The sequence below is a fragment of the Pan troglodytes genome, chromosome 17 (genome assembly GCF_028858775.2).
Source record: "Pan troglodytes isolate AG18354 chromosome 17, NHGRI_mPanTro3-v2.0_pri, whole genome shotgun sequence".
In the NCBI taxonomy this organism is placed as follows: Eukaryota; Metazoa; Chordata; class Mammalia; order Primates; family Hominidae; genus Pan; species Pan troglodytes.
The window spans coordinates 84,183,667-84,210,779 of NC_072415.2; the positions used below are offsets into that span (position 1 = coordinate 84,183,667).

General features: G+C 42.4%; 2 protein-coding genes across 9 annotated transcripts in view; one reads left to right on the top strand and one right to left on the bottom strand.

The window, feature by feature from the left end:
* Positions 1-13,853, bottom strand: part of FBXO15 (F-box protein 15) — a 74,513-nt gene extending 60,660 nt beyond the window's left edge. Inside the window, exons 1-6 of one of the 7 annotated variants that reach the window (XM_016933886.3) lie at positions 13,635-13,844; positions 13,167-13,544; positions 13,000-13,084; positions 6,378-6,427; positions 6,021-6,131; positions 1,593-1,697 (exon numbers count right to left, since the gene is read on the bottom strand). In XM_016933886.3, the coding sequence (XP_016789375.1) occupies positions 1,593-1,697; positions 6,021-6,131; positions 6,378-6,427; positions 13,000-13,002 (269 nt within the window). In that variant the 5' untranslated portion in view covers positions 13,003-13,084; positions 13,167-13,544; positions 13,635-13,844. Of the gene's footprint in view, positions 1-1,592; positions 1,698-6,020; positions 6,132-6,377; positions 6,428-12,999; positions 13,085-13,166 lie in introns of all 7 variants that reach the window. The other 6 variants (XM_063795866.1, XM_063795868.1, XM_063795867.1 and 3 more) reach the window with 6 other exon arrangements.
* Positions 13,854-13,870: 17 nt separating this feature from the next.
* On the top strand, positions 13,871-24,761 carry TIMM21 (translocase of inner mitochondrial membrane 21). 2 transcript variants are annotated; one of them, XM_512174.7, is made up of 6 exons: positions 13,871-15,074; positions 21,125-21,187; positions 21,286-21,383; positions 23,978-24,051; positions 24,135-24,240; positions 24,340-24,761. In XM_512174.7, the coding sequence occupies exons 1-6, from the start codon at positions 14,774-14,776 to the stop codon at positions 24,442-24,444; spliced, it is 747 nt and encodes a 248-aa protein (XP_512174.2). In that variant the 5' UTR covers positions 13,871-14,773; the 3' UTR covers positions 24,445-24,761. The 2 variants fall into 2 exon arrangements, with proteins under 2 accessions (XP_512174.2, XP_009432453.1); XM_009434178.5 differs by lacking the exon at positions 21,125-21,187 and having other exon boundaries at positions 14,488-15,074.
* The last annotated feature ends 2,352 nt before the right edge of the window (positions 24,762-27,113 follow it).

The following is a 27,113-nucleotide window of genomic DNA, read 5'->3' on the forward strand; positions in this document are numbered from 1 at the left end:
AAATTGAAAGAAAAATCACCCTTTCCAACTAGGGAACAGTGTATGTCCTCTTCAGAGTATGACAATGGTTGAGGACAGCTTTAATGAGATCTGAGGGCTTATTCTGAGTTCCTCACTTAAGTGGCATACACCTAACAACAAAGATGGACTAGATTAGTTATTTCGGAACTTGACTATTCATTAGCATGACCTGGAGAATTTTTTTTTTTTTTTTTTTTTGAGATGGAGTCTCGCTCTGTCACCCAGGCTAGAGTGCAGTGGCGATCTCAGCTCACTGCAAGCTCCACCTCCCAGGTTCACGCCACTCTCCGGCCTCAGCCTCCCAAGTAGCTGGGACTACAGGCGCCTGCCACCATGCCCAGCTAATTTTTTGTATTTTTAGTAGAGAGGGGGTTTCACCGTGTTAGCCAGGATGGTCTCGATCTCCTGACCTCGTGATCCGCCCGCCTCGGCCTCCCAAAGTGCTGGGATTACAGGTGTGAGCCACTGCGCCTGGCTGGAGAATTTTTAAAATACAGATTTCAGAGCACTAAATTATAATCTCTAGAAATGCAGACTAGGGATGGAAATGTTTTAAACTTTCCCAGGTGGTTCATATGTAGTCTTCCCTGGATGGCATTTGAGAACCACTGCACTAAATGACATTCTTGTCCACCATGTTCCAGGGTTAACTAATACGACAGCTCTCCTTCTGCCACTCTCCGTCTCCTTACCTAGCAAACAAAACCATCGGTTAAAACCGGCATTCCCTCTCATCTTGCTGATCTCCCCAGCTGACATGTAGGTTCTATGTAGGAATGACGTTTGTCTGATCTTTTGATGCTAAATGAGAGAGGGGCCTAAAAAGCCAAGATGTTCTGTTGTAAGCCACGAAATCCTCACTGAAAGGAGGATTCCACCATCTCTCCCTCCAAGATACAATTCTGAGATGCAGGCTAAGATTATAGTGACAAACAGAAGCAGAGGTTTCTCCCCTTCCTTCCTAGATCCACCCCCTGCAAGACCAGATGACCACAGGTAAACCCCTCTCTTTTGGCTCCCTTCATCCAAGCGTACAGCCTCTAGGAGAGGACAGTCTTGGCCTCTCTATATCCATTTCGCCCTCCCCACAGAGTAAGTTAACTTGATTGGCATGTTTGGGAGGAGAAGCTAAGTACACCTAACTCAGTCTCTTCCTTCTCTTTCTTTAGGATCTGCTTGGCCATCAGCAGAGAGCACTCATTCTGCTCTGCGAATGCACGGCCAGGGTCAAAGCCAGCAGGTCCCTGCAGTGCTGCTTGAGACTCTGTGGTTAGGTCTGATTCTGTGGGGAATACAGCAAAGACCTCCTGGCAACAGACCTGAAGCTGCATTCTGTAACAGCTACAGCAATAACAAGTTTGATTTTTTTGTTCCATGCAAAGTATATTCCTTTAAGCATATAAATGCAAATATTTGAAAATTTCATAGTTAAAGCATTTGACATTTCCACTTGTGTGTAAAAATACTCTTGAATTCTCTTAAATTCTTAAAAATGGTTAAAAAGTTACTAGTTTTCCTGACTTCCATCAAACTGTCATTAAAACATAACAGAGACTTGGATTTCTGCTTACTTGTCATTGGCTAGATGATAAAAGCGCCTGCTCACACATCCAGTACACAGAAGGCTCACAGCATCCAAGTAGGAAAATATCTTCAGCAAGATTTCTGAAGGCATTCTGCAAAAACAGAAAAAGAAAAAAAAAATCACCAGAGTAGACCAAGGCTTAATCTGCAGATTACCCAGAGAACAACTGGCTGCTCATCTCTAAATAGAAGGCCATAGAGAGACCCCTCCTGTACAAGAGGCAAACTGTACCCTCATCTTCAATTACTTTCTTTATTGAAATGTTCTGGTTGTTCTGGTTATTCTAATTCTCATGACATAAACCATAAATAGAGCCAAGGGTTGGAAGAGCTAACTTCCTCAGCATTTTAATCACGTTCATACACTGTGAATCAACAGGCAGGATTTCAATGTCCCCCATGAAACTGTGTATTTTTTTATTATTATTTTTGTAGAGATAGGGTCTTGCTCTGTTACTCAGGCTAGAATGCAGTGGCATGATCAGGGTTCACTGCAGCCCAGAACTCCTAGGCTCCAGCCATTCTCCCGCCTCAGCCTCCCCAGCAGCTGGACTACAGGCGCACACCGCCAAGCCTGGCTAATTTTTTGTATTTTTTGTGCAATTTCACCATGTTGCCCACCAAACCTGGCCTAAACTAGGTATGTTTCTTTAGTGAGATAAAAAGAGAATCAGAGAACATATTCTTAGATATTAATAAGAAAAACACAGAATCTCTTTCCCCAAAAAAGTAAGTATAATGGGAAATAGCAGCTTATTCCCACCTCGCCCACACCGATCCCAGGCGCCACCTTCTGAGCACCCTTGGGCTTTTGACTGCTTCCTCTGGGGCTTCAAGGAAACACCAAGGGCCATAAGTTTTTTCTGAAGTGTCTGTTTTATTTGTATGCCTAAATATGATAGTGAGATATAGTCTCAATATTCTACCTATTTCTATGATCTCAGAATTCTATAAAACACAGTAATAATCTGAAAGCGACTAGAAAGTATCACTAGTGTCAAGAAGTCAGGAGTGCGCCTCTATGAATCTTCAGCAAAAGGGCAAGCGGCAACAGAGCTACCACAGATTGTATCAAGGGTCGGTGGGGGGCAGTTCTAGGGATAAAGGAGTGAGGGGAGAAATCTTTTGTCCAATTAAAAAGGGCTTGCCCATACTGTCTACTTGTGATTGTTATGATTTTAAATTTGTTTATTTTTCAAGAAAATGAGGTAACTGGGTGTTTCACAGGAAAATAATCAGTCCTATAACTCCGATAATACTGAGAAAGAATAAAGTAGATCCTCAGAAAAAAGACAGTTAACGTTATGCCTGTTGGATATGTATCACCATGTAAATGTCCCCACTGCTCAAAGCTCCAGCTATAGTTAACCAGAGACGTTCTGAGAGTTTAAACGAAAAGCTTTGCTTAAGCATTAATTAAATCAGTCCCCAAAATAAAACCCCTCCCATTCAGAGTCAATAAATTAGATCCTTTCAATGAGAAAAAGTCTCCAATGCTAGAGACAGCAAAGTTGCAAGAAAACATATTTTTGTGACCATTTGGATTATTCACTGCATATAATTTTTATATTTTGATTTAACTATTTCACAAAACTTCATATCTATTATTTTTTAAATCAGTACCATTGAACAAAAAAACAGAGCTGGGCTTAAAGACATTTCAGAAAAGTATCCAGCAACTACCAGAATTATTTAACTGGAATAAAATCCCATTCAAGACTGGCATTCAGCAGGTTTTTACCTTCCTCCCCACTGGACTAACCTAATGAAAAGGGGGGTACTCTGTGTCCTTCTAGCAAAAGGAGAAAATCTCTACTTTATAGTTAAGACAGTGGAGATCGAATACATTCTTAATCATTGTTCAAATAATTTCTTCTAACCTGGTACAATCAATGTTTACACCCATATTGGATTACTTTCTGTTGGATTCTAGTTATTTCACTTTGTGTGGGGTAAGGAGACAGGATGATAGGGAGATAAGGGAATTAAAGAAGTTCAGAATGTAGAACAAAGAAACTGCTCTAAACCAACAAGCTTCCCTGAGAATGTTAATTTGTGCATGTTCATTTTCAGTACTGTGGGAATTCAAATGTGAACATGTCCTTGTCCCTGCTTCATATTGTGGATCTATCTCAATATTCCTGCTTTCCTCACTTTCTTCCCCCTGTTCCGATGGAGAATGCTCATTTCCTCCCATCAAAGCACCTGTGCTCTAGGTCCCCACGGTTTCTGCACAAGGACCTCAGCCTCCGGTTCCTGCCTCCCTCTTCCACACTGTTCATAGGAGCCTCTGAACCACCCTGAATCTCTCATCTGAAACTGCACTCTTCCTTTGGTTCTCCCCACCCCCATCTCTCTGGAGCCGCCACCTAATTTCTAGGCTCCCTCACACTGCCAAGCTCTGGGAAAGAACAAAAGAAAACAAAACACTTGTCTACACCTGTTGCCTCCACCTCCAAGCTCCCTAATTTTTGCTTTCTATATTCCAGTGTGGAATAGAACACACGCAAATAGGAAAATGAGCGGCCAGCCCCTTCCCTTGCATTCACCTGCAACAGCTGTGAGGGGCCACCATGCCCTGCTGCCTCCTCCCCCCGCCTCCCCAGGCCGCAGGTCACTGACTGCTCTTGTGTTGCAGGCTCTCTCCTCTTCTGCTTCACACACAGCCTCTCCTCAATGTCTTGGACCTCAGGGCTCTTCCCTGCCTGCTTGGTTGGTTCTCACTGCCGCAGGTCCTCCAAGCTTGCTCCTGAGTCGCCTTTGCCTTCCCTTCCCCACCGTTTCCCTAAGCCACCTCACCCAGCTCCATGACTGCTGACCCCACCAGGCCTCATCCTGAGCCAGACTGACACATCCATCATCCATCTGGCATCCTCCTTTGCACCTATCCCAGGCATCTCAGCTGTAACCAGTCCAAAATCATTATCATGGCCCTCTCTTCTGCCCTGACCCCACCTCTCTTCCATCTCAGTCAACAGCACCTCAACCTGTGCTACTGCTTCAGCCAACAGCTCTGGATTCCTACTTGCCTGTTTCCCCCTCACACCTACATTAATTCATAAATGAATCATGTCAGCCATGCCCCCAACTATATCTCCCACTTGCCTGTGTCTCTCCATCTTCCCTACTTCTAGAGAAGAGAGGTAAACAAATAAACAAGATAATTTGGGAAATTACATGGCATCCACACTCCTCCCCAGAGCCTGGTAGCCCCGCCTGATGGGCTCCCCGACCCCCACACTGTTCCTGCAGCATCTGGAGCCCCCACCACCACACCTCTGGTCTCCCCTCGCTGGCAAGCTCCTCTCAAAGCTCCTGAATCTCAATGTTCAGTTCTCATCTTAAATGCACCTCCTCAAATAAGTCTTTCCTTACCATGCCACCCCATTATTCTGGATTTGGGGATCCATTTGTTTTCTCGACAACAGGTATCCCAGCTTACTGTATTTTAAATCTGCCTCCCCGACTAATCATCAGCTTCATGAGAACATGTGAGTGGCTCACCATTTCTGTCCCAGCACCAAGAACAGTATCTGCTACAGAGTAGGTCCTCAAATATTTAATGGATGGACTAACCAAATGAATATTTGCTCCATTTCTCATATCAGATGACTGTAAAACAGCCTATTCCCAGAGCATAGGGTTTTAAGCTGAAATTAATGTCCTTAATTAAATATCCTTTCTGGCTTTTCTTTTTTAAAATACACTGAAATGTGTATACAGATATGTACACTGTTAGCTGAGCAAGCTGTGATACAGTATTAAAAGCCCAGAACTTGAAATCAGGCAACTTATATCTGAATCACACAGTTCTGCAATATGCAGACTACGTGGGCCTAGCTTCCTGCAGTGTAAAATGTCTCTCTGTGATCATCTCAAGCTTTCAGGCTCCCCATGAGGCTTAGCATATAATCGGTGTTCCATAAATGTTACTACAGTACAAATTTATGGACTTCTGAGCATCAATTACACATAATAATTTTTTAAAGCTTCTGTGGATCTTGGTGCTGAGGGTCACAGCACAGAATCTTGCCATGGCAAATGGGCTCCCAGATATTGAAAGCTGAGAAATGAACAGAGCTCTTGAGCTTTCAGGAAAACACACTTTAATCTTCTTTCTCCTTTTTCAAGGGTCTTTATCAACTCAAAAGTGAATATTTTTGAAGAACATTTTAATAAAAGGAAAATTCAATTTACTTGTCACTTCTTGAAGTTTCGTTTCATAAAGTTCATCTCATAAGGATAGTGGTGACAGGCCCATGACTCATCAAATGCTCCATGCTGTACTGTCTTCCTACACAATCCTATTCTTAGCAAGCTCAAAATAGCAACTTGGTATATACAGCATCATAACTTTCTCTAATAACCCCATGCCTAGAGGCCCCCAAAAGTGACAGTCTACTTCTGCTACTTACCCATCCAGGAACCCAGAACAGCAGGAGAAAGAGCTCTCCCAGTGCTGTCCACCTCTGGCATGGCACCTCAGGGCAGCAGAGCCTGCAGAAAGCTTGACCCCTGGCCCCTTTCTGAAAGTAAATGTGGGAAATTCAAATTATGTAATTACCAAATGAGGTGAATTATCTATTCCCTTCTACAAAATTCCAAAGGATTCATAAACTCCAAAGATTACTCATTGAAAAACTTAATTTCTGCAAAGAAAAAAGGAAGGGAGGAAGAAAAGATGGTAAGGAAGGAAGAAAGGGAGGGAGAAGGAAGGAAGAGACAGTGAAACCTTTAGTGTCCTGGTAAGGAAACCTGAAGACCGTACTTACTCTGATGTGCTTTCACCCGAAGGTTTAGAAATATACACTCTCACTGTAGGCTTTCAACATATCAAAGAGGTGTTATCAAATACATTTAATGGAAACAAAAAGGATACAGTTAGTGTACTGATTAGCCAATTTGGATATAACAGAAACCATTAAAGTTTTTTTTTAAAAACTTACAATTAGTGAACTAGAACTGTCAACATAACACACAATCTACAACTTTTCTGATCTTTGAAGGTTCCAACTCTAGCTTTTGCAGTCATAGACAAACTACCAAATACTCATCCACAAACTTTTACATTTTAACCTCTCCCATTCAATGCAATATATTTTCACTGGCCATCTTTTTATTTTAGTGGTACAGAAAACAGTAGTGCATCTTAGAATGAATGGTTTTTTAGATTCAATGAAATAGCGTATAATATTTTTATGCAGTAAGTCTTTTTCAGAGGTTCCTAAAGTAAATTTTATTAAGATCAGTCCTCAAAATGAGTAGTACTCAGCAGCACCTTGAGGGAATCTGAAACACCAGAAAATCATACAGCTCACAGCCTCCATGTCTAGGCAGCAGCACACCCGGAGAGCCATGAGTGGTTACACTATTTCTCTAGGAAAGGTTTGGAAGCTTCTGCTTTAAGCAACATACAACACACAGGTATTGGATATTGGCGCACCTCCTTCCTGATGTGCTATTTAAGAAGTGGCTAAATCCTAGAGAGTACATTATGTATACGCTCAGTTCACCAACATCATTGCTTCGAATATGTACTTTGTGCACTGACAGTTTAACCACCCTCACTTTTTCATACCAGGCCAATTCCCCAGATATAGTTGAAACAACATTCATAAAGGAGGGCAACAATTGGGAGCAAAAACAGAGATGCCTTAAGAACTTGGAAGAAAAAGTAATGAACCAACCCCCCTGAAAGCTGAAGTATGAAATCCACACACAACCGGTCTTAACAGAGGATGGCCCTCAACTCTGAGCACAACCTATTAGATGACACAAGTGGTGAAAAAGGAGCCCTTGCCCTAGGCATCAGCTGGCCAGGTGACAGTGTAGCCTGGAGCCTACCGCAAGACAGCATCATGATATGCAGCACGCACTCAAATCACCCACTGGCACCTGGCTGCCCTGCTCCCCAGGCACAATTCTCCACATGCTTCCAAGCAGCTACAGAGTAAATTCCTCTTCCCTTTGTGAATTTTTCTCTCTAGAAAAAAGCACAGTAGCTGGTACAGGATAGGCCCTCCACAAATATTAGTGATCAGCTGCTCCACTGGCATCTCAACAAAGAAGTTGCATAAGGTAAACTTTTCCAGATCCTGTAAGAGTAAAAATGCACCGAGGAAAAAAAATGCTGGCTCCACATGCCTTTCCATCCCAGCTTCAGTAAAAGGTGCTTAATATACTTTTGGTCTTATATGACTTTCTAGCCAATGGTTTTCAATCTGTGCTCTGCAGGGCAGGAAGACAGGGAGAAAGGACAGGAACAAATGCTAATTGGGACATTTTTGCAATACCCTCTCCTCCTTTAATCAGATAATTCTACCTGTGTTATATATTTTTGTACTTCTGTTAGAAATTTTGTTTAAACACAGATTTCCACAGGAGAAAAGCTTAGGCTCCATTAACATGGTCCTAACATAGTAATCATAAGTAAAATATCATTTCCTACTTGCATTCGTCTCCTAAGACTGCCTTCACAAACTGGGTGACTCAGAACAACAGAAATGTATTATGTCTCAGTAGCCAGATGTCCAAAACCCAAGTTGTCAACAGGGCCATGCTCCCTCTGAAGGCTCTAGGGAGGATCATTCCTTTTTCTGGTGGTTGCCAGAAATCCTTGGTGTCCCTTAGTTTGTGTCAGCATAACTCTAATCTCTGCCCCCATCTTCACAGAGCAATCTTCCCTCTAGGCATATCTGTCTCTGTGCCTCTTCTCATAAGGATATCATTCATATTGCACTTAGGGCCCTCCCTCATCCAGTATGACCTCACCTTAACTAATTATACCTGCAGAGACCCTGTATCCAAAGAAAGTCACATCCTGGGGTTCCAGATGGACATAAATAACTTTAGAAGGTATAATACACTTTGTTTACTGTCAATAGTTAACACGGTAAACAAATTTATAATACATTCTAAAATTATTTAAAAGCATGACTTATTTTTAAGTGGTTATTATTCTTATAAAGTCTGTATTGACTTATATTACATATTCAAAGATAAAATATCTACAATTGATAAAGGATTCTAACACTTAAGCTTCAAATAAAGGGAATTTCTATCATTCCTTCATCAAACAATAACAATTCCTATCAGGAGCTCCAAACCTGTAACCCTTAAGCCTATAGGAGTGTGGGGGTTGGCTGTACCTAGAATCTGAGTCCACACATACCCTAAGCATCATATGAATAATTAAGATATATAGATACTTTAAACATAAATATTATTGTAGTTCATCAAATATAATTTTATTTAAGATATTAAATACCTTACTGAATCAGTAACAGCTTTTTGTCATTATTTATTTCCTCAATAAGAAGCCAGAAAAATAAAAACTGTTACCTTAGGCCTTTCCAAGAGAACCAAAGAAAAGTAAATTCATCTGATGGATCAATTTTAATCCAGCAACTGGCAAATACCAAATAAATGATGATGATTCATGCTGGCTATGTTACAAAGAAACAGGCATCCTCATTTACTGCCCGTAAGACAAGATACAGTGGTACAAACGTTATGGAAAGCCAAATCTGATATTGGAAACCAGGATCCTTAAAAAGCACATATGCTCTTTTAAGCCAGGAATTCCACTTCTAGAAATGTGCACAGATAGTTCACTCAAGAAATGTCCATCTCAGAGTTGTCTGCACTGGGGGAAAAAAATACTAAAAACGGTATAGAGATTGGTTAAATTGCATGGCCTCCATAGAGTTAACAATGTTTAGTCAATTAAAATATAGATTTTCAACCCAGGTTAAGTGTTTGAATTAGAAACAGGTCCCTGATGTCCTCCAGGTGTCTATATGGCTTGCTCCCTCACTTTCTTCAGCCATTTACTACAATGTCACCATCTCACTGAGACCTTCCTTGGCTATTATATTTAAACTGCAATCCAGTCCCCTCTGCCACACACATGCACTTTGTGTCCTTTCTCTGTTTCTCTCCTTAGCACACATCACCATCCAACACTATACATTTAACCTGCCTGTCTTGCTTACTATCGCTGGAATGACATGGGCAGTTATACTGCATGGGTTTGTTCACTGCTGATTATTCAGCACCCACAATATGCCTGGCATGCGAGCAGCATTCAATAAGTATCGCTGAATCACTAACAGTATAACTGAGAAAGCAGGTTATATCAGTATATACTACTAGGTTGGTGCTAAAGTAATTGCGGCTTTTGCCATTACTTTCAGTAACAAAAACCACAATTACTTTTGCACCAACCTAATACATAAACTTATTTTTCTATTTCTCTAAGAGGAAAAGTAAATATATGCATACAAAGAAAGGAGATCTAGAGACACCAAGGTTTAACAGTTAACAGATCTGATTCATAGGATTACAAAATTTGTTGGTGAAGGTCTTTCTAAATGGGGACGATTTAGGGGGCATAACTCCATGTATGTTCTAATTTTTCTTAGCATATTGAATCTGTAATAAGTTGGGGGGTGGGGGTGTTGTTTTAATTTCAAACCTAAGAGTCACATGCAAAAGAAGGCCAGGGAATCACAGTTTGACAGCACAATCCTTGAGACTGGAGCAGTGGTTCTCAAAGGCATTCCTAGCAACAGAATCCTTGCAAAGAAACTGAAACCAGGTCCCCCGAAATCTGGGGGTACAGTCTGCAGCAAACTCAAAACTTCTTAGGAGTCTCCCAATTGATTTTAAAAATTAAAGCAAATACTGCATTCTACTAAATAATCTATCTTTGTCCTATCATAAAAATGTATTATATTATTTACCAATTAAATTATTTAACATTTTCCCCAAAGCCTTTGTGTTGATTTTGCAGACAAAGAAGATGCTCTATGTGTTCCCTACCCACTACAACTACTCGTTTGAGAAGCACAGTGCCAGGGTGCTTAGATGTTTCAAGAATACATACTGGCTTAATCCACCACCAAGTTCTTACTGAAAACCTTAACTTGTGTGTCCCGAATTTATGAAAGATTACTGTGAAAACGCCAGTGAAATAAAGTCACCTGTTTTGTAAACATATATGCATATAAAATATATGTAAATAAAATGATCTTAGTAAGTTCCTCAAAGTCATGCTGTAACTCTCCCCACTCAAAGATAGTTTTAAATAACGATTAAGCAAATAAATCCTGTTTGGTACTAGTTATTTTTTTTAAGTACCAAATGCTTTTCCCTAATCTGAAACCCTAATTCAGTAACGAATGGATATGCCTCTATCTTTGGCTAAAATATTTAACAGGGCTTAGTTAGTTCAATTCTACAAATACTTTTTTTTTTTTTTTTTTTTTTTTGAGACGGAGTCTCGCTCTGTCGCCCAGGCTGGAGTGCAGTGGCGCGATCTCGGCTCACTGCAAGCTCCGCCTCCCGGGTTCACGCCATTCTCCTGCCTCAGCCTCCCGAGTAGCTGGGACTACAGGCGCCCGCTACCACGCCCGGCTAGTTTTTTGTATTTTTAGTAGAGACGGGGTTTCACCGTGTTAGCCAGGATGGTCTCGATCTCCTGACCTCGTGATCCGCCCGCCTCGGCCTCCCAAAGTGCTGGGATTACAGGCGTGAGCCACCGCGCCCGGCCAATACTTCTTAATCATATACTCTGCACAAGGTAATGTGTAAGTGCTTTAAGACATTTCATCCTTTAATTGGAATATGAAGGCTATTTTATTACAAACATGTTTTCACACTTTTAAAACGTCAAAGCTTATTTCTTGCTGTTTTGTTTTTTCACAATTAAAATGGATCTCATAGAGTCCCTCATTTCAGTTTACAAGGCTAAGGCTCTAACAAGGCAACTAAAGAAACTTAAGGTCCCAAGCTAGAAGCAAAGACAGTCTCTGAGACGCCCATCTCCTTAATGTCCTGTCAGAGCTCTCTGTACCATGTCTTACATGAGACCATACATCTTATCAGTGTACCTTTTAACACTATTGGAAACACATTTCTATTTATCCACAAAATAAACCAACTGCACTTTTTTTTTTTTTTTTTTTTTTTTTGCGACAGAGTCTGGCTCTGTCGCCCAGGCTGGAGTACACTGGCGCTATCTGGGCTCACTGCAAGCTCCGCCTCCTGAGTTCACGCCATTCTCCTGCCTCAGCCTCCTGAGTACCTGAGCCTACAGGCGCCCGCCACCATGCCAGGCTAATTTTTTTGTATTTTTAGTAGAGACGGGGTTTCACAGTGTTAGCTAGGATGGTCTCGATCTCCTCACCTCCAGATCTGCCCGCCTCCGCCTCCCAAAGTGCTGGGATTACAGGCGTGAGCCACTGCACCCGGCCCCAACTGCACATTTTTAAGGTCCACATAATTAACAAATCAGCAAGTTCTATTTATGCTTTTATGCGAATCTATACGTCTACAAGGTTAAGTGTAGACATACACGGATACATTTAGCAAGATAAATTTAGTTTGAAAACACTTTTTTTCAAGTGACAGGTTTTTGTCTGATAGCTTTCAATAAGTCCAATATTTTAAAAACCTAATGACTGTGCTTCATTTTAAATATCTGGCAAATCAAATAAATTACAGCAGGTACAAATTAAGCCAACTTAATGCGCTTTCTGCTACACGTCTTACAGTTTGTGATATTTATACATATTCACATCTTGTGTTAAAAGGGAACACTGATTCCTTAACAACATCTAATTTTCCACAGCGAGACATTAAAATAACCACCTGCTTTGACCATAGTCAATCATTCTATTTTTAGCAGCGGACTTTTCTTTACCAAAAATAATGTATACATTTCCAAATCAGCTTGAAATGCAGGTTCCCATGCCAGGCTTAATGACAGGCCCTCTAATTATATCAATCCAGGAAGTTCACTCAACTTACAAAGGATAAAAGATTCATCATATAAAAATCATTCTGCTTCCCCCTAATAGAGCACTATGTAAAGACTAATTTTAGTAATAGCAGCAAATTGATTAAAAGTTCAAGTTTCCTATTTAAATTCCTGCTTTTTCTCCTACATAAAAGAATTTTTGCAGGCATTGTCACCATTCTATTTGTGACAAGGCTTGTGGTATGTCTAGCATTATAGGTATTCAATTAAGAACTATTATCACAGCACCAAGCAACAGGGCTGGGCTTCTGAAAACAGGTAAGTGGAAGTAATGGAGACCTAGAGAGGACACAGGACATAGTTCTGGAGATTCAGGGGGGAAAAAACAAGTAGTTCAACTAGTATGTAATAGACTCCCTTTGTGTGCTTAAACATAGACCATTGGTTTATTAAAAGGCAAAATATGCATGACTTTCCATATTTATAAATCAAGGAGTCTTACAAGCAGAAAGATAATCCTCAAGAATGTAAACCATTCTTGGCATTATCCCTCCATCTGTAAACTAACTGCAGTGATGGGTACACAGCTAGGGAACAGCTCACGATATAATGAGAGGGATTTCATAAGGTACCATTATGCATGCTGATACTTCTGATGCACTGGCTCATTTTACTTCTTCACGCTGAAGATGCTTCTGGAAAGCAGATGAGCAAGACCTGGAGATGTAGATGGCAACTTAGCCTTGACGTTGGAGGTGCAGAAAGTGCTGCCCCCCACCCGCCAGACCAACCTGCCTACCAGAGGTATCTGCTTGGGGGATGAGGGTGTCAACTGATAAGGTTTTGATGAACAGACTCTACTTCCCTAAGTTGTAAGGTCATGAAAAACACGAAGGGAGATTCTTGGTTACAGAAGAGCGAAAATACGAAGGCAGGGGCGGAGCACACGTGAATTTAGGGCACGCATCCCGGAGAAACGACCTCTTGGACCTGGACCTGTCCTGGCAGGTGCGCGCATCCCCGGCCACAGGCGCCGCGAGAAAAAATATTTCCCCGAGAGGCTACTCTATTAGTGTCATAACTTAGGGTACCCCACGTTGCAGGGTAGAAAGGATTTCCTCCGGTCGTTCTTCCATACCCTTCTCACGATGAAGACGGCCACGGGCCTTGCACCAAGCTGGACGAATAAAATACACGGTGAAGAGAGCGGGGCCGCGCAGTGACGGGCTTCCCGCCAGGGGACCCCACCCGCAGGCCCTACAGTCACCTGCACCCAAAGGCCCTGGCGCGCCCCCGGGCCGCGCCACCGCCCCTGCTGGGCCCGCGCAGCGTCTGGAGGCCGAGCCAGTGCTGCCGCAAGATCCGACCGCGTCCAGTCGCCATAGAGACAAGGAGTTCACCACAGGACCGCCCAGGGCTGAAACGAAGAGTGCACGCACCGCCCCCACGCCCGCACGTCGCCACACCCCTTATGCGCATGCGCGCGTGGGCAAAAGTAACGATACGCCCACGCTTGCGCAGACGGCACCGCGCCAGACACCCGCTCACAAAGCGGGCTTCTAGAAACTTCCGGGCCTCGGCTTCCCTACCCACCCCTAACATTCTGCCGCCAAGGGCGCCAAGCCAAGTTCGCGGCTTAACCATTTAGGAAACCGGTGCCTGCTTTGCAGCGGCCTCGTTCATCCCCACTTGCTAACTCTTTATTGTCCAGTTTTTCTGAAAACACAGTAAAACGCAAAAACTAAATCATTTGCCCACGCGGAATTGGCAAGACCACAGTCAGAGGGGGTATTTCCCACTGTGCACAGTCCTCTCTATAAGGATCAGGAAAACACGTAGATGGTAACTGCTAATTTGGCTTTTGCAAGTCCCGCCTGAACCACGTAGGGTAGGTGGTACCAATTCGGACACCAACACCCCATTTTCCCGCCGCTCCAAGGACGCGCAGCGTCTACGCCGACGCTGGGCGCAGAGGCGTCTGGGGGCGCGGGAAGGGCCTGCGCCGTGCTCTGGCCGCCTTGAATTGTGGGAGATGTAGTCTCTTTTGCGCGCCTCTTTGCCGTATCCCAGTTAAGAGCGAGGTTTTCAAACTACTATTCCCAGGAAGACGGGGGTTTCCCAGGTGACTTTGCGAAGGCATGGCGGGGACACTGTGAACGTCAGCCCAGAAGGTGATCAGAGCCTGTTAATTAAAATGGAAAGAAGACAAAAGGGAAGGTAGACATCAGGTTCTCCCTGGAGACTTTTCGTTTTCATTTACGCTGCGGAAACTGACGTTTTTGCCTAACACCCCATGTAATGTAAACGTATAGGCTTGAGTACGTGTCCGGCCGCATGTGTAGTGAACCCTAAAGCTTTCCTAATTGTAGTTAGCATCGTCCCTAAGCGGAACGATTTTCCGTGAACATGATTTGTACTTTTCTACGAGCCGTACAGTATACGGAGAAGCTGCACAGGTCATCGGCAAAGCGATTGCTTTTGCCATACATTGTGCTTAACAAAGCGTGCTTGAAGACTGAGCCCAGTTTGAGATGTGGGCTTCAATATCAAAAGAAAACGGTGCGACCTAGATGTATTCTTGGAGTCACCCAGAAAACCATCTGGACGCAGGGACCGAGCCCCCGAAAAGCAAAGGAGGATAGCAGCAAACAAGTGTCTGTGCACAGGAGTCAGAGAGGGGGAACCGCCGTCCCAACATCACAAAAAGGTAAAAAGGAGTACTTTAATGATTGGGCTTTCAACAGACATGACAAGAGCTGCCAATGCCCTTTTACACCAAGTTCACTGCTAAAGGTGAAAAAGCAATTCACATGAATATTTAAAAACCGTTTAAACATAATTTAGAACTAGAACATATCGATCTACAGTTTTCTTCACAGATTGGAACTCAGATTTGAAAGTTGATCTTGAATTTGATATAACTTTTTTTCATTATGTTTGGGAAATTTTTCTCAAGTTATATTGGCTCTGTTACATATAATAAAGAGTAATTGGATAGGATAAAAAGAGAGAGATTATTGACTCATAACTGGTAGGGAAAACTTTCACATGTTACCTGCAGTAATAGAAAAACATATAAAATAGGGAGGATGGAATGTAAGTTGTCAGGGAAAGTCAGAGATGTATTCACAGATATTTTAAGATTTTTTTTTTAATGTCTTCATTTCGCATGTGATTTGTAGGAAAAAAAAAAGACAAAGCAATTTAGACCGCCATGATTATACCACACGAAGATGACTATTTTTAACATTTTGCACTTTCATACACATACCTTTTAATAATTTTTAGCCCAAAAAATTGGATCATACCAATTGTTTTAGAATCTGCTCACTATGCCAAAAACCTAGTTTTTCATTCATACTAGTTCAGCACGAAGGAACAACCTGTATGCAGAGGTGAAAGGCATAGAAGTGGCAAACAGCATGTGCATCAGGTCATCTGGCTCAGGCAACAGTGCTCATGCTTGCACTGCACACCAGGCCTGCTTAGGGACCCCTTCCCTCATCTGCACCCCATTCAGAGGTGACAGTCCTTGTGGCTGAGTGAATTGATGGGAGCAACATTCCCAAATATGGAATATGCTGCGTCCAGAATTCAAAGAGGCCTATGAAGCATTGTGGTAGGAGGTATAGGGTACAATTGTCTTTTACTTGGGAGGGCATGTCCTGGCACGCCCCAGTGTAGCCCCACGAGGTCGGCTCATGTGTTGATGAGCCTCTGCATCTTTGTTGGACCCACCTCTCACACTTGCAGCTTCTCTGACCAAGCCTTCCAACACACTTGCCACTTGTTACTTATGGGCTCTAACATGATGGCATAAATATAGTAGACAAATGTGATATTCTGCTGAATGTCCAGAACAGCATTATTCAAATAAAACTTTCTGCGTAGAAATGTCCTATATCTGTGCTGTCCATTTGGGTAGTTCCTGGCCACTTGTAGCTATTTTGAGCGCTTGAAATGTTGCTAAAACTTGTGACTGAAGAACTGAATTGATTTAATTTTAATTAATTTAAAATTGAACTGAAATAGCCATGAGTGGCGAGTGGCTACTGTATTAGACAACCCAGGTCCAGAAGGTTTCAGTCCCTTAAGACTGTTATGATAGAGGGTGAGAGAATTAGCAAATCCTGGTCAGGATCATAAACATGCACTGTTATTATCTGTTTCATGTTACTACAGACTACTGCTGCTGCTTCTGAATAGAAGGCATTCTTCAAAGCAATGGCCAGTACCATGAGATTGTGTTAAGGCATTCCCCTGTAAAGTTACCATTTGTGGTATTACATGTGTACCCCGGCTGCCACTTGGTTGAGTTTGCAGTTAACCACCGTCATTCTCCAGCACCTATTTGTGTTTTGTAAAGGAAGACTGGTAAATTACAAGGGACCGTGATGGGGATCGCCATGCCTGTATCTAAGGTCTCTAAGAATACTCTGCCATTCCCCATAGATGTGATATCATTTTTAATTTACTATTTTGGTCACCGAAATGGCAGTTTCAGAGGCTTCCATTTGACTTTTCCCACTGTGATAGCTCTTAACCCACTTCCAAAGGAACTAAAGTGGGAGTTATTGTTGCCAGTTACTCAGTACATCGCCTTGATTTATACATTTGGAAATCACAGAAATTATTACCAGGTAAGTCCCTGGACCCACCTGTGAGCTTCTTACATCCAGTGATGGAGGGCGGTCAGGGGGTCATCATGACTCTTTGGGTCCTTGGGTATCACTGTCAGCACAGACTATGTCCAAGTTGATAACTATAGGTCCTTTTGGTGAAGGACGGGGGGAGTCAGTTACATACGCTTTCCTTCAGTAAATGGAGTCCAGGTCTGAAAACTGGTTCAGGTCCAGAAACTGGGGCAATGTTCAGGACTTTGCATTAGAGCAGCTGCCTTCAGCCTCAGGAATCATCTGTAGTTAATTTCTCATGACTGTGTAATTCAGAAGTAGCCTTGTCCGCTGCCCTTGTGTCTTCCCTTTGGAAACACTGTGTTCTAGTCATCAACTCTGTTGCTTTCTGTAGGTCAGACACTCCCGACTGCCACTCCAGCCTTGCCATTAGTTATGATGGTTGCACCCACCTTGGCTTCTGTTTAACACCCCAGCCTGGTCTCTGCTTCATAATTCCTTCATCTCCATTTCTGTCAGGGCATCCTGCTCTATAAAGATGTAACTGTGACTTCTTGTGGCTTTGGTACACAGTGTCCTCCTGTCCCTCCTAAGAACATAGTCAGCTGGTGGGTTTTCGGGCTTTATATCTTATATCTATGGTAGCATCCCCATTCTTGGAGGCTGTTGAGCCTTTCGTCCAGTTTGCCATGGCTGTTCTGTCACTTTTACTTAATGTGGACCATCACTGTCTGGAAGTTTCCAGGAGCAGACCTAGCCAGCTGCATATCAGTTCCCAGGGTGCTTGCCTGGTTGCTAAATTCATCACAGGAGCGTCCCCCATGCTGATCAACTCTCAGCCGGTTTTGTGTTCTGTGCCCTTGACACACCACCCTTAAGAAGCAGTGGTGTCTATGTTCCCCCGCTGGGGGGACCTCCAGCTCCTTCCGAGTATTGTTCCTTCTCACCCTTCTCATGCCCAGTTGTGTTGTAACTTGGCCAGGAGGGGAGGTGGAGAGCCCTCCTGAGAGCAGCACGTATCTTGATAGGCAGAAGCCCCCACCCACCCCTCGCCCAGTTTCCAAGGTGGAGGAAGTGCCAACCTTTACCAGACTGAGCTGCTGCTTCAGGGCTAGAGGGGTCAGGAGAATTGGGATTCAAGATTTTTTACAACATTGACCTCAAGGGCCCCCTACCCAGCTTTAGGTTCCCTTTCCTCCCAAATCAGGACCCTGACCTTGGTGTGGGAGGTCTCATGGGCTTGAAATGCCAAACTCCCTGAATCCCTTATGCCCCAGACCTGACCCACGCATTTTCTATCCTCTGGGTGCAATTTGAGTCTTGTTCTGCCGGGGAGGAGGCTCCTGCCCTTGCCACTCACCTTCACTGGTGATTAGTTACACACATCATCTCACCATCCCTCTCCATGGCCCCAGCCACAGCCGTCTGATATAAGTCCTTAAAATTGCTGATTCCTCCTAAACTCCCAGAATAACACATCAGCCAGTACATTCCCTTCCGCCAGCATTCCATCCCAGGTCCCCATTGGTGAGAGCTGTATCAGCTGCACTACAGCTCTATGACAGGTGCTGTCAGTACCCCCCTACCACCAGGGACAGGGTCCTCATTGCCAGCCAGTGGCCAGCGAGCCAGCTCCAAAATCCAAATTGAGAGCTGCTTACCACTCCTGGTAGCACCCGTTGTAGGTTGGCTTCCCAGGGAAGTGGGATTTGCGTAAGGTTTATCAGGGAGTGCTCTCAGAATACGTCTTGAGGGATGAGGGAAGCAGGACTGGGCAGAGGGAGAGGCCGAAGTGCATTTGCAGTTGGGGCCTCAGCTGCTGCTCTGGGGACCTCTGGAGCTCAGCTGGCCAATCACTGTCCTTCTACCTAATATGGGGGCTGAGTCTTATGCTTCTGCATCAACCAGGCATTGAGTATGGCCTGGTCCAGGGAAGTGCCGTGACCTAAGTGAGGAAGCTCTCTTATGATGGAATGCCTAGAGAGGAGCTCAGCTGACAACTGTCCGCTACCAGTGCTCCCTGCAGCTGGGAGCCCCATACCACAGCACCCACTACAGGAGGGGTAGAGAATTGCAGAAGCAAATAAATGGCATGAGGGTTTTTTGCATACAAGTATTAGGTCTGATAGGGTTGAGAAAGTTAGACAGTGAGCAGCTTGCATTGGAGACAGCTATAAAGTAACAAACAGAAATTTTTCAAGTGTGTAGAATATGGAGACTATTTAGCACAGGGCTTTATATATAACAGATATACAGGAGCTGTTGTTTATCAAATAAATGGAAAAGACCTGTCAGATACCCTAAGCAAGGTAGGAATGAATTGTTGGAAGGGACAGTCAGAAGTCCAGGGTGTTGGGGCCAATGACCTGGTTTGGGTAACAAGGACAAATAAGGATACTTACTAGAACTAGTTAGTTGTTATTGTGTTCTCAACCTGGGAGTTGATACATAACTGGCAGGTAATATTTATTGAAATGTATTTTGTGACACTGAGAGTGGAATGAGATGTCGTCATTGTAGGCCCCAACTCCTGAACCTTGGAAGGGAAATTGGATTTGTGACAATTGTTTGAGTCAGTCCCATGAATTACACAGATTTTGGCAGATGAGGTCTTTTTATTATTTGAATAATGTCTTCTAAGTTGGGAACCTTGCTGAAAACTTGAAGGATTGTGATACGCTAAAGACTACTTTTAAACAAGCGTTGTATTAGCTAAATACTTCTTTTAAACAATGTTGTTTATAAACATAATAGAAGCTTTTTATACAGAAGAGAAAATAACAGCAACATCTGTTAAAATTTTCTTCCAAAAGTTTTTTTCTTAAAAATTTTTTAAAGATTTATATTTCAGAAGTCTGAATGGCTAATGTGGTGAATAAATTAGTCTATAAACATAATGCCAGGAGGTGACTCACTTTCTCAGCATCAGTGAAAAGCATAGTCGTAATTGTAATGTTAAGGTAGTGTAACTGTAATGTTATAGCTCTTTGCATATATATGAAGATACACATGGTAGATAGACAGTAGCTGTTGGTAAGTGAAAAAACAGAAAGACTCATCTGATACGCTAAGCAAGGCAGGAATGAAATGTTGGGAGGGACAATCGGGAATCTAGGGTGATTGGGGTAATAGGGACAAATAAGCGTACTTGTATATGTATTTCTGTATAATACAAATACATTTATTTATAGCTATACATACGTATATATTCTGTCCCCTGACACTGTGTTTTTTTGTTTTTTTGTTTTTTTTGTTTTTTGGACGGAGTCTCGCTCTGTCGCCCAGGCCGTAGTGCGGTGGCGCTATCTCGGCTCACTGCAAGCTCCGCCTCCCGGGTTCACGCCATTCTCCTGCCTCAGCCTCTGGAGTAGCTGGGACTACAGGCGCCCGCCACTGCGCCCGGCTAATTTTTTGTATTTTTTGTAGAGACAGGGTTTCACCGTGTTAGCCAGGAGGGTCTCGATCTCCTGACCTCGTGATCCGCCTGCCTCGGCCTCCCAAAGTGCTGGGATTACAGGCATGAGCCACCGCGCCTGGCCCCCTGACACTGTCTTGATTGAGTTTCTCTAGCTCTCAGAGTGTCTGTTTAACCCATATGCACATATTTTATTAGTGTGGGAAAACAAATGTCTGGTCTGTGCATTTTCTTCATTTTCTAAGTTTAATTCATAAATCTTTCTGGCCAACCATATTCCTACTCTGAACACAGTTCTGTTTTTATGCACCAGTCAGTGTGGGGTGGGACTGGCATTCGAGCTAGTTACTAACTGTTAAGAGTTGACACCCATTTTGGTCCATTCAGTCCCTTACCCATTTGGTTGACAAAAGCCAGCACTCTTCCTAATCTGGGAGTGTTGCCTAACCTACGGCAGTTGTGGACTGGATCACTTGTTAAAAGGATTTCTTCATCCTAAATGAAAACATAGATTCACAAGCCCTGCTCTGAGAATTCTGCTGAGGCGCTGACACACAGGGAGTTTTCAAAACAGCTGCCCCTGAACACACACAGACCCCTTGCTTTGATCTGGAGGCTGCCTTTCTCTCGCAAGAAGTGCAAAAGCAGCAGACAAGCATGCCTGCTCCCAGCCGGCACCCATAACCCATTGGTGTTTTCTCTTCACAGTGAAAGAAGCCGGAAGAGATTTTACCTATTTAATAGTGGTGCTTTTTGGAATCAGCATTACAGGTTGCAAAAAACAGCAAGTATAAGCCCTTGAATATTTTTTAAGCTGGATTTTTTATGTTGCCCTTGCTTCACTTCATCTTTGTTTTCTGTGATTTCAGGTGGCTTGTTTTACACGATTTTCAAAGAACTTTTTTCTTCATCCAGTCCTAGCAAGATATATGGGAGAGCCTTAGAAAAATGCAGATCACATCCTGAGGTTAGTTCTCAAGATTGAGTTACATGAACTCTGATGAGGGGGAGAAAATGTCTGGGAGGAGGAAGTGGGCAGAATTCAAGAACCAGTTCTCACGCTAGTGAAATTCACATAATAATACATAATGGTCGAGTCATCATTACATTATTAGGTCTTTGTTCTTTAAGAGAACCCAAAACTCAGTGTACAGATGTTTTCATGCTAATTGTACAGGACAGTCATTTTGCTGGTTGTTCATAGATACTAAATTCTTAGAATACACCAAAATATTGAACTCATGGTAAGTTTCTAGTCTTTTTAAAGCCTGATGCATGACCTCATGGTCATAATGTCATTGCTGACACTTACCGAAAATGTGTCCGTGCAAGCACTCTGCCCAGGGTCTCAGTGCATCATCTTTATTCAGTCTCACAAAAACCATTTGTGTTTGGCACTACTTTGTCTTCAGTTTGCAGAAGGCGAGACTGACACTTAAAGAGACTAAGTAACTTCACCAGGATCACTGAGCTAGTAAGTGGGGGAGCCGGAACCCGAATCCACACAAATCCAAAATTTGCTTCCAAATCTAAGCTCTTAAGCACAGTCTGCCTCTACCCTTCCCTGGGAGGAGTGGACATGGGGAAGCTGCCTTGGTTCTTTGAAGGACCCTGTCAAGAAGGAAGGCTTTAGATGTGACCTTCCAGTCACACGTAGCCGGTGTGGCCTGGGAAGTGTCAGATTTCTTACTCCCTGCTGCAGACCTTCAGCACTGAAAATATTACTCATTGAAATACAACTTCATTCACCTTGAAAGATAACAGCAGGTAATCGTCTTCCATTATCATCATAAATATTAGGGCTGTTCTTCACACAGACCAAGGAGTAATGTCATAGCTCGCATTTGCAGCCCCTGAAGAGGAGAAAGATTTCAATCCACAGCGTGCTCAGTGTAGAGCCCGGTGCTGATCTTCCCTGGGGCCCCGGCTCTGAATGTTCTACCAGTTTTTCTAATCATGTCAGGGTGGAAACCTCAGAAGCTAACGATCTCTGGCATCTTTCCTTTTAAATCCACTGATTTCTCTTCATTGAGCTCTGGACAGCCAGTGGTAGCCATGGAGAAAGACAGGGAGGATAAAGTATCTCAGAGGTGAAAACCAGGAAATAAGGAAGGTTCCCATAATAGTTACTGGGAATCCAAATTTTATCTGACAAGAAACATTCTTTACAGACTCCGGAAATACCTGTGGGTGGTAACCTCATTAAATGTTAGGACACATCTCTGGAAAGAGATGAAGAGTTGCTGTTTTATTCACAAACTCAGCCTTTCGTAGATTTTTCAGCATTTTGAACAAAAAACTCCACAGAATATACAAAAGTGGGATATTATTGAAGTCATAACTTCATTTGCTGCCTGAAAAAACTCTACAAATAATAAACTTTAATAATTTTGTCAACATTTTTTAAGGAGTACCCTTCTCTTTGCTGGGTACTGTGTCTGCTTGAAAAACAAAATCTTGATGGATGTTGATATTTATATGTTTAATAGATTAAAGTAAATTGTTCTATTTGTTTGTGCTATACAATTCTGAAATATCATCTTACATATTACTTCTTTTTATCCTGGAAAATGTGATACTGAAGATACTCCACAAACAGATAAAATAAGATAAATTTCATAGAGTTGAGGGTCAAACTTTTTTAGTTTAATATCAGATTTATATTTTTTAGAGGGTTCCACAGTATTTGCATTTTGAATTCAATAAAAACTACATTTCTACTTCATGTGGATTTTCTCATTAGAAATAGTAGATTCACACCTGTAGCTCTGATTTATTTTAAATGTCATTATCTGTTTTCTTTTTCCTCACTGTGTTTGGTAACTTTAAAAATTTTTTGATCTCATAGTTTTAGTATTAGATGCTATTAATTAATTACATTTCATTAAAAATGTTCATACATTTTATCTTCAAACCATAAGGGGTTAGTAGAGAAACATCTGAACTCTGCGTTGTTATGTTTGTTTTCTGTAAGAGGAGCAGGAACTGCGTCATGTCAACCTACATTGCTTTGAAACTACAAGTCACACCATAAAGCTACCTATTTTAATCTTTGTGCATGAAATATTTGTTTAAATTATTTATGGGATGATTTTTGTATAATAACCCTTTTTTCAGTTTTCTTATTGGAGTGGTCATTTTTTTGTTTGTTTGTTTGTTTTGAGACGGAGTCTCGCTCTGTCACCGAGGCTGGAGTGCAGTGGCACGATCTTGGCTCACTGCAGCGTCTGCCTACTGGGTTCAAGCGATTCTCCTGCCTCAGCTTCCTGAGTAGCTGGGACTACAGATGTGCACCACCATGCCCAGCTGATTTTTGTATTTTTTAGTAGAGATGGGGTTTCACCTAGTTGGCCAGGCTAGTCTTGAACTCCTGACCTTGTGATCCACCCATCTTGGCCTCCCAAATTGCTAGGATTACAGGCATGAGCCAGGAGTGGTCATTTTTGAAAAGGTCCTAAGCTTACTGATTTTTTTTTCCTAAAATCATCTGGTTTGTTAAAAATTATTTCTTTAGAAGCTTAAAAAAATAACACAAAATAAAGCACTGTCCTTGTTCTGCAGGTGATCGGTGTCTTTGGTGAGTCTGTTAAAGGCTATGGGGAGGTGACAAGGCGGGGTCGCCGGCAGCATGTCAGGTACTGTGGCTTGAATTCAGAGGAGGCTCTGGGGAGATTTTTAAATGAAAGGAACTTAGACTGATCTTTCGTTTTCTCGACAGGTTCACTGAATATGTAAAAGATGGGCTGAAACACACGTGTGTGAAATTCTACATTGAGGGCTCTGAGCCAGGGAAGCAAGGAACGGTGTATGCGCAAGTGAAAGAGGTGTGGGAATCATGGGACGTGGGGTCAGAGGTTCTGAGCGCGGTGTTATTTAAGTTCTGGAAAGGAAAATAATACCTGGAAACACTACATTTTTTTCAGAACCCAGGAAGTGGTGAATATGATTTTCGATATATATTTGTAGAAATTGAATCTTATCCTAGAAGAACTATTATCATTGAAGATAATCGATCCCAAGATGATTAAAATAATCAAGCAAGCAGGTTTCTGATGGATGTTGAATGGCGTGGACTCGCTACTCCGTTCTTCACAGCTGCCTTCCAGAATGTGTTCAAAAGAAAGACAAGAAGGAGTGTATGGCTTATAAAGTGAATCTAATACAGTATTTGTTGCATTTAAACAAACTAGACATTTTCTTACGGAAAAATTATGAAATACAGCATATTTTATGTTCTCCCATTGACTCAATCATGACAATATTTCTGCTTTAACACCATCTTTCATGATTAGAAATGTTTGTTATTGAAAATGTTACACCATGTAAATAAAGGAAATAGATTTTAGTATTGTATTCATTTTATATTATAGAACTGCATAATGTCTGCAGAATAAAATTAAAACTAACAAATATGTCATTAGCAGCTGCCCTCCGCATACTTTGGAATCTGACTTGAGATAAGCATGTGAAAATGGTTGAGGGCCATAGGGAACCAGATGGTAAATACATTCTTCAAAATTGTGTGAGTTTTAGGAATCTGTCTCATATTTCGCACTTCATGAATTAAGGGCCTAGTACATAGCGGGAAAAGTACACACTCCCAAGTTGGGTAGACCTGGGCACCCACCCCACCTTTTCTAGCAGGTGTGTGGTCAAGTGTCCCTGTTGTGTGGGTTGTTAGGATGGCAGTGTGATGAGAGGTACAAGCCTGGACCATAGAAGGCAGCCATGAAGTGCCCTCATCCCCTTTAGAACTTACTTACACTGATACTTCTGACTGCCAAAAGAACATGGGAGTGAATGAGAGACATTCAAATACGTGTGTGAGGCCCCTTAAAAAAAAAAAAAAAAGGAAATTCTATTTTATTTGAAATATTTGCTGGGGATTTGGAAAAAAGTGACCTTCACTTACAAGATCCTGATTCCATATCTATGTAAGTGATATGTGCATTGGGAGGGGTCTAGAACCATGTTTATCTGCGGTGGCTTCAGTGTGAGGTATCCCCTCTGATGTGTTTGTTCCTTCTCCCTGAGAACTGTCTGTAGAGGAATTTCTGATGTGTTCTTGAAATTTTGGGATATTCAGGATAGAGAGACCTCCAGGCAATCTATCTCCCCTTTTTACTTTATCTCCCTGCTTAATTTAGTTAGTTTCTTGGTTTGACTGCTTGTTTTAGATGTTTTTAATTATAAAAATTTCCAACATTTAAGGAGTATAGAAAATATCATAACAGACACTCTTGTCTCCCTGACGTAACACACTTTGACTGAATGAGGCCTTAACTTAGGCTTTCTCTCCTAATCGTTTTTTCCTTTGCTATAGAATGTTCAGTTTCAGGATTCACTGAAATGTCAGTATTTAACAGGCTGAGAAGTTCCACCTGCTATCCTAAACTCAAAAAAGCAGCCCTGCTCTTCAAAGGACCTGCTCAAACTGTAGCTTGCTGAAGAAGCCCGGCATCTGAGCTCAGGTGGGGATTTAGCCACCCTCCATGGCCCTGTCATTTGACTTAAGACTGTTTGCTTTTTCTGTATTCATTTTTATGCACCTTCCATTTTACAATATGCTCATGCCCCTTTAAGATCTGAGCTTTTGGCCAGGCGAGGTGGCTCACGCCTATAATCCCAGCACTTTGGGAGGCTGAGGCAGGTGGATCACTGGAGGTCAGGAGTTCAAGACCAGCCTGGCCAACATGGTGAAACCCTGTCTACTAAAAATTCAAAAAAAAAAAAAAATTAACCAGGCACGTTGACACACTCCTGTAATCTCATCTACTCAGGAGACAGGAGAAGCGCTTGAACCCAGGAGGCAGAGGTTGCAGTGAGCCGAGATCATGCCACTGCACTCCAGCATGAGTGACGGAGTGTGACTTCGTCTCAAAAAAAAAAAAAAAAACAGATCTGAGCTTTTATAATTAGAAATAAAACTAAATTACTTTTTCAAAAGGAAAAAATCTCTGTACCAATAAGAGATTCTTCTGTATAGCCACAGGAAAATGTGATGTGTAACTCTCTAGATCTCTGTTTTCATTCCCTCTGATGTACCCTACTAAATGTTAAAATTTCTGTGTTTTAAGACCCTCTTTAATCCACTTTGATTGTGGTGTCTCTGTCCATGGGCTTACTCCCACTTTTTCTCTGAATTCTAGGGCACTTATCTGACTCTGCCTGGTATCCCCTTCTGTCATATTTGTGAATTTGCAAATGCTCTGGTCATTTTCCTCCAAGGCCTCTGTCACTCCACCACACCTGATCAGTGAACTCTTTTCACAACTAACTCTAGAGCAGACTCTCCTGTCACTGTTTGCTCTTCCTCCTTAATGAAGAAATTATATGCAAGGCAAGAGTTTATCAGAAGTTCCGCTTTTAGCCCCGTGAGATTTCCAGCCTAACTACCCTGCAAGCTCCCTTCGTAACTATTGTTGATCAATGCTAGTAATACTTTATTCATTTATTTCCATTTGGTAAGCCATTACAATATTACTTCTGTTTCTCTTATTCTCATCCAGAGACAGTTCCCCAATTCCTAATTCATAGATTTCTACTCAGGGTTACACTTACTATTTGTTTTATATAGTACCACTCATGTGTTCCATCTGTTAGATTTCATGCAACATATTGATTAAGGGTATGCTATATGTCAGACTAGAGTCGTCTAGTGCCACGGAAAAGCTTGCGGGCGGGGTGTGGAGTGCAG